Raw genomic sequence first — 7,225 nt, 5'->3', positions numbered from 1 at the left:
GTGACACGTGTCTGAGTAATTTGAGCATAGAATGGACCGAGGACTGAATGACGAGAACGCAACTTCAGTTCCAATCACCTGTTGCACGATTATGACATCTATCTTCTGGAACGAGACCTTTTTGGTCAAAGATTCCTCAACATTCTTCATAATATTTTCAACGGGGCTGGTGAGACAAAAGCGGTAACGGGGTATAGCTTCTATGGCATTTACCTGAAAAATGAGTTGAAGGGAGAAGGCGCGAAAAAATGGATTACAGGAAACGCTTGATGATTCTCCAGGTAGGCCTAGACGAACTCCAAACGCTAGGGTAGGCCTATTGGCCGTTTTCACTCGACCACCATGTCATCTATATGCTCTCTTTGTACACTTGTTCAAGTGTATTAACTGATTTGAACTTTTCCATATAATTGAACAACTTTTACAAAAGACTAACATGTTTTTGGGGCATCCAATTAACCATTTTTTCTACTGCAGCGGGCGTCGGAGAGCACCGGGAGGAGGTGGTCCGTGCTAGAGCGAGATGAGGAGCCTGAGATGATCAACATCAGAGACATCACCCAGCAAAAGGTGTAGGCTATATTTATACTGTTGGGCTTTCACAGGTATGATTACTTATATAGTGAATAATGAGTGGGTTAACATAGAGAGGTATGCAAAACAAATCTGAGTTCATTCACAGAGAAATCACACTACTCAAGTTTTTTCAAACTATTTTCAGACAGATCTTCAACACTGATACTGGTACCTGGGGAGATTATTCAATTATTTTCACTTGTCCAGGAGACAGGGGCTCCGGTTCATCTAGATGAATACCAATAATGACCTCTGACTATACCCTATAGGATGACTCAGACACTGAGGACTATGTCTCCCAGGTGCTCATGGGTGCACTGCTGGAGAACTTCCTGTTCAAATTACTCATCATCGTCATGATTGTCAGCAACTGCATCATTATGGCCTTCCAAACCGATGCTATCATTGCCAAGGTAAGTTATGGTCACTGAGGACATGTTGTTGTATGGTGTATGGTGTTATTGAACATTTTGTGTTGTGGATATGTGGTGGTGTAGGGATGTTATATGATGTGCTGTTTTATCTTTAGCACATTCAGTACAAACATAGTTCACTGTTTTATCTATTGTTTCATATGTAATGTGGATGCTTTGGTGTGTTTGGACCCCAGGAAGAGTAGCTAATGGGGATCCCTAAAAAATGCAAAATACAAATACAAAGAGGTATTGTAGGCCTACTTTCAAACTGAAAACTATTTTTATATGACAAGTCAACAGATAACAACGAACTGAAATGCAATGGAATGATTTGTTCATTGTAGAAGTATGACATTGTGTTCAGCATCTGTGAGCATATTATCCTCACCGTCTTCATCTGGGAGATCCTGGTCAAGTGGTACTACGGCTTCAACATCTTCTGGAAGGTAACGTCTGGTCAGGAGATCGATTTGACACAACCTATTACTTACTGTGGCCTTCTCAGAGACCATTGTGGTGTCATACTTCTCTCTCTCTCTCTCTCTGTCTCTGTCTCATTTTTGGTGTTTCAGAGTGGCTGGAATGTCCTGGACTGTTTGGTCACTCTGGCTCTGATGCTTGGACCCCTGATCTTTCCCCAGGGTGGGGACAGTTTACTAAAGGTCATCAGGTGAAGGAGTACCCCTCACACTCCGCAGAAACGCATTAGTGGAAACGTAGGGTGTTCTCAGGGCAGGCCTGGTTATAACTAGATATGTTTGAGTTGTGTCGGGGACAATTTGATCCTTTTAGCTAACCTCAACCCTTTTTCTAATCTTAACCTAATTCTCCTAACCTGCCACGATAATTCTCCTAACTTGATACGTTAATTCTCCTAACCTGCCATGTTAATTCTCCTAACCTTAACCTAATTTAGTTTTAGGACAATCGTTTTTTTGTGTGTCAAACATCAACATGAAACATTATTTGTTGTGTAGTTGTTGTTGTGTGCTGCTTTCACACTGGGCACACACTTGTTGAATCAACGGGGTTTCCACGTCATTTCAATGAAATTACGTTGAACCAACATGGAATAGACGTTGAATTGACATCTGTGCCCAGTGGGTTGTCACTCCATGTTGTAATGTGTTATTTATTGTGTGTGCGTTCCAGGGTGTTGAGGGTATGCCGTAGTATCAGGGGCTTTGCCTCCATGCAGGGTATGGCTATGATGGTCACCGTCATTATGCAGTCCATTCCAGACATGGCCAACATCTTCTTCCTCCTCCTCATCATCATGCTTGTAGGTGTTAAATCATGTACCAATTCAACCTCTCTCTCTTTCTACTTCTCTCTCTCACTTCATCATCATTCATCTTAATCCATTACCACTTCTTCGCCTCATTCTCGTGACTTTGAATGAGAAAAGAAACACGAGAACAGTCAATCTATGACGCCCCAGTTCTTGATCTTGTTTATAGTATTTAATATGTTGGTTTGTTACTATGGCCCCAGATGAGTGTGTGATGTTTCAAGGAGTGATATGAGACCATATGAATGGATTCTACAACTGCTCAGTTGTCCCCTGTGTTTGTGATGGTGGGACATCTGCTCAGTTGTCCCCTGTGTTTGTGTCTCTCTGTGTTTGTGTCTAATGTCTCTGTTGATTTTCTGTCTGTGTCTGTCAGGTGTTTGCGGTGTTCGGCGTGACCCTGTTCAGTGCTGCTGTCCCATCAGCCTTTGGGGACCTGTTCTCGGCCCTCTACACCCTCTTCATCTGCATCACCCAGGACGGATGGATGGACATCTACAGGGAGTTTAAGGCGTAAGTGACACAAGGCCCTACATTTCCCCTTATCCAGTTCATACAGTATGTCCTTGGATAAAGACTACATTTCCCCTTATCCAGTTCATACAGTATGTCCTTGGATAAAGACTACATTTCCCCTTATCCAGTTCATACAGTATGTGTCCTTGGATAAATATTTTGAAAAGCAAGAGGAGATAATTTTATTCGTCTAATGCAGGGTAGCGTTTTTCATCATGAATCTTGTCTCCTATTGTCCTGGAAGAGGTGCTCTTCACTAATATCCCTTAAACAATGTAAATTACGCTTTGGTCCTATTATTGCCCACAGTTTCTATTTGGCGCAAAATTGAGAAACAATGTAACTTGGAATCATAATGTCATGCCCATACCCAACTCTGAAAATATCCAATGTTGGGATGTTTAAATTATCTCAGCTCCCGAAAGGACTGATCTCTATTATACTCTGAACAAAAATATAAATGCAATATGTAAAGTGGTGGTCCCATGTTTCATGAGCTGAAATAAAAGATCCCAGAAATGTTCCATACACACAAAAGCTAATTTGTTTACATCCCTGTTAGTGAACATTTCTCCTTTGCCAAGATAATCCATCCACCTCACAAGTGTGGTATATCAAGAAGCTGATTAAACAGCATGATCATTACACAGGTTCACCTTGTACTGGGGATAATAATAGGCCACTCTAAAATGTGCAATTTTGTCACACAACAAAATGGCACAGATGTCTCAAGTTTTGAGGGAGTGTGCAATTGGCATGCTGACTGAAGGAATGTCCACCTGCCACCAGAGCTGTTGCCAGAAAATTAAATGTTCACTTCTCTACCATAAGCCGTTTTAGATAATTTGGTAGTACGTTCAACCGGCCTCACAACCCCAGACCATGTGTATGGCGTTGTGTGGGCGAGCGGTTTGCTGATGTCAACCTTGTGAACAGAGTGCCACATGGTGGGGTTATGGTATGGGCAGGCATAAGCTATGGGCCACAAACATAATTGCATTTTGTAATCTAACATTATCTTTGTATAAGGCTCGTGAATAGGGACTGAGGGGGAGAATGGGTTGGGATTATCTTTTGTATTAATTTATCTTATTGTTGTTGTACCTGTAACCCCCCCAAAAAAGACTAAACGAAATAAAAAGTTGTTCACAAAAAATAAATTTTGTTCTGGAGGCAGCTCTGCAGTGGTCACTAGCTAGCACAGCCACAAAGTCATAAAATCTGCCTTTAAACCTAACCTTAACCACACTGCTAACCCTAATGCCTAACCTTAAATTAAGATCAAAAAGTGTTTCACATATTTTTACAATATAGCCCATTTTTACTGTGCCGATATCAAAACGGAAATGACTCAGTTCTACCTCCAGGACAAGACTCATGACAATTAACATCAACCTGCTAATTGTAGTCAAATGGGGCTTAACATTTTGCAGTAGAGTGAAAAAGCTTATGTGAAAATGCCTACATATTGTAGACATAGTTCTATGTATTTTGTCCTTATGTGGTAAGTGTTGTCCTTTCTCTCTGCACTATAGTGATGAGGGGCTGATATACGGAGCTTCTCTCTACTTTTTCATCTTCCTCACTGGCGGAGCCTTCATCTTCGCCAACCTTCTCGTTGCTGTGGTAACCACCAACCTTGAGATCTCCATGCCCGACTACGACGAAAAGAATTCGAACGAGTGTTCGCCGGCGGCGGTTAGTCTGTCACTCTTTCCCTTTTCACATTTAGTGTTTGTCACAGTGTTATTTATATCAAGGCACTGTATGTAACGTCTTCTTGACCCTCATAAATGTGTATTGTTGATCAAAGAAAAGAAAATGTTATTTGTCACGTGGCCAAATACAACATGTGTAGACCTTACCGTGAAATTCTTCCTTACAAGCCCTTAGCCAACAATGCAGTTCAAGAAATAGAGTTAAGAAAATATTTACTAAATAAAGTAAAGTGAAAAAAAATACAATGTAATTTAATAAAATTAAAAAGTAACAAGAAAATGACATAACAATAATGAGGCTATATACAGCGGGTACCGGTACCGTGTCAATGTGCGGGGGTACAAGTTAGTCGAGGTAATTTGAAAAGTGACTGCATAGATAATAAACAGTGAGTGGGGGGGTGAATGTAAATAGTCCGGGTGGCCATTTGATTGATTGTTCAGCAGTCTTATGGCTTGGGGGTAGGAGCTGTTAAGGAGCCTTTTGGACCTAGACTTGGCGCTCCTGTACCGCTTGCTGTGAGTTAACAGTCTATGACTTGGGTGACTGGAGTCTTTGACCATTTTTTGGGCCTTCCTCTGACACCGCCTAGTATATAGGTCCTGGATGTCAAGAAGCTTGGCCCCAGTGATGTACTGGGCCGAACACACTGCCCTCCTCACGGTCAGATGCCGAGCAGTTGCCATACCAGGCGGTGATGCAACCGGTCAGGATGCTCTCGATGGTGCAGCTGTAGAACTTTTTGAGGATCTGGGGACCCATACCAAATCTTTTCAGTCTCCTGAGGGGGAAAAGATGTTGTCGTGCCCTCTTCACAACTGTCTTGGTGTGTTTGGACCATGATAGTTTGTTGGTGATGTGGACACCAAGGAACTTAAAACTCTCGACCCGCTCCACTTCAACCCTGTCAATGTTAATGGCAGCCTGTTCGGCCCTCCTTTTTCCTATATGTCATCGTTGTTGGTGATCAGACCTACCACTGTTGTGTCATCAGCAAACTTAATGATGGTGTTGGAGTCGTGCTTGGCAGTGCAGTCGTGGGTGAACAGGGAGCACAGGAGGGGACTAAGCATGCACCCCGGAGGGGCCCCAGTGTTGGGGATCAACATGGCAGATGTGTTGTTGCCTACCCTTACCACCTGGGGCCGGCCTGTCAGGAAGTCCAGTTGCAGAGGGAGGTGTTTATTCCCAGGGTACTTAGCTTAGTGATGAGTTTTGTGGTCACTATGGTGTTGAACACTGAACTGTAGTGAATGAACAGCATTGTCACATAGGTGTTCCTTTTGTCCAGGTGGGAAAGAGCAGTGTGGAGTGTGATTGAGATTGCGTCATCTGTGGATCTGTTGGGGGGTATGCGAATTGGAGTGGGTCTAGGGTTTCCGACATGATGGTGTTGATATGAGCCATGACCAGACTTTCAAAGGGGGTGGGTATGCGTGATGAGTTGTATACTGATTATTACAAGCTAGCTGCCTTTCAAAATCATCAATACGACCACTGCTCTTTCGTAGTTCCGTGTATTTAGTCCTCTCTCCTCAACCTGTCCCCTCTCACACAGCTGATTCCAGAGGACATGGGAGGCTTGGCGGACCAGAGCACCATCCACGTGGAGGAGGTGGTGACCAAGTCCAATATGACCCGGCGCCAGAAGCCCTGGAAGGCGAGCTGTCTAGAGAACCTGACCATGGACACCTTCGAGGAGCTGGCCCTTGTCATGGCTGCTATGCAGAAGAACATGGCTGCCTACAGGGAGATAAGACAAGAGCTGGACAGGTAGTGTAACGGAAGTCTCTGTTCTAGCTAGAAGCTATTGAAGCCACTATACATTTTTTCATCGTCCATCACAGTAACTGATTTACACGTTTCCAATTGGCTCATTCATCCCCCTCCTCTCCCTGTAACTATTCCCCAGGTCGTTGCTGTAAATTGTGTTCTGAGTCAATTTACCTGGTAAAATAAGAGTTCCATAAAATAAAGTAATTGTGATACCAAGAAATTATGTTTTTCAATCTCTATTTTTCTGAATTCAATTAGACAATTTTTTCTCCCTTATAAGTAAAGATGGTGTCTTTAATGAAAAAAAAGATTGTCTTTGTACAGTGGATGAACTGTAGGTATATGTCCGACCATGGGTATGTGTTTATCCACAGTATAGTGGAGGAGGTGCACAGCCTGTCGTTCAACGTAAAGCAAGAGCAGGAGGTGATGATGAGGAACCATATGGCTGCGACCCTCCAGGACAACCTATTGAATAATGATATCGCCACAGGCCGCACCGGAGACATACTGTCCACCCTCATCACCCTGGAGAAGGTAGGAAGGCAGTGGACATGGCACCCTATTCCCTATGTAGTGCACTCATTTTGACCAGAGCTTTATGGGTACACAATAGATTAATTGACTTTTCCTAGAGTTGTCTATAAGCTTACATTCACTATTCTGTTACGTGTCTCTGTTTCAGGCTCATGTCATAGACTCGAACACAGCATCTGCTCACCTGTTCCAGAAGGGGAACATGCGTCACGCAGCCATGAGGCTGTCCATGGACAGCCAGATGTACTACCAGTCTACTTCTACACATATGGATGCGGGACACAGTAACACTCCCAGCACACACCACAACACAGGCTGAACATACTTTTAACAGGAATTTCTTCATGTCCCAAATCATTTGGCTTTACTGATTAGCTGAAATGGTCTCAAAGAT

General features: G+C 43.2%; 1 protein-coding gene across 1 annotated transcript; it reads left to right on the top strand.

Moving 5' to 3' along the window:
* Nucleotides 1-248: 248 nt before the first annotated feature.
* On the top strand, nt 249-7,150 carry LOC120022031 (cation channel sperm-associated protein 4-like). The gene is made up of 11 exons (XM_038965828.1): nt 249-281; nt 478-570; nt 846-989; nt 1,337-1,438; nt 1,565-1,662; nt 2,145-2,274; nt 2,660-2,796; nt 4,335-4,497; nt 6,077-6,291; nt 6,669-6,831; nt 6,980-7,150. The coding sequence occupies exons 1-11, from the start codon at nt 249-251 to the stop codon at nt 7,148-7,150; spliced, it is 1,449 nt and encodes a 482-aa protein (XP_038821756.1).
* The last annotated feature ends 75 nt before the right edge of the window (nt 7,151-7,225 follow it).

This window comes from Salvelinus namaycush, chromosome 27 (assembly GCF_016432855.1).
Source record: "Salvelinus namaycush isolate Seneca chromosome 27, SaNama_1.0, whole genome shotgun sequence".
Classification (NCBI taxonomy): Eukaryota; Metazoa; Chordata; class Actinopteri; order Salmoniformes; family Salmonidae; genus Salvelinus; species Salvelinus namaycush.
The sequence above is the reverse complement of the archived record's forward strand: the minus strand, read 5'-3'. Positions and strand labels throughout refer to the sequence as shown.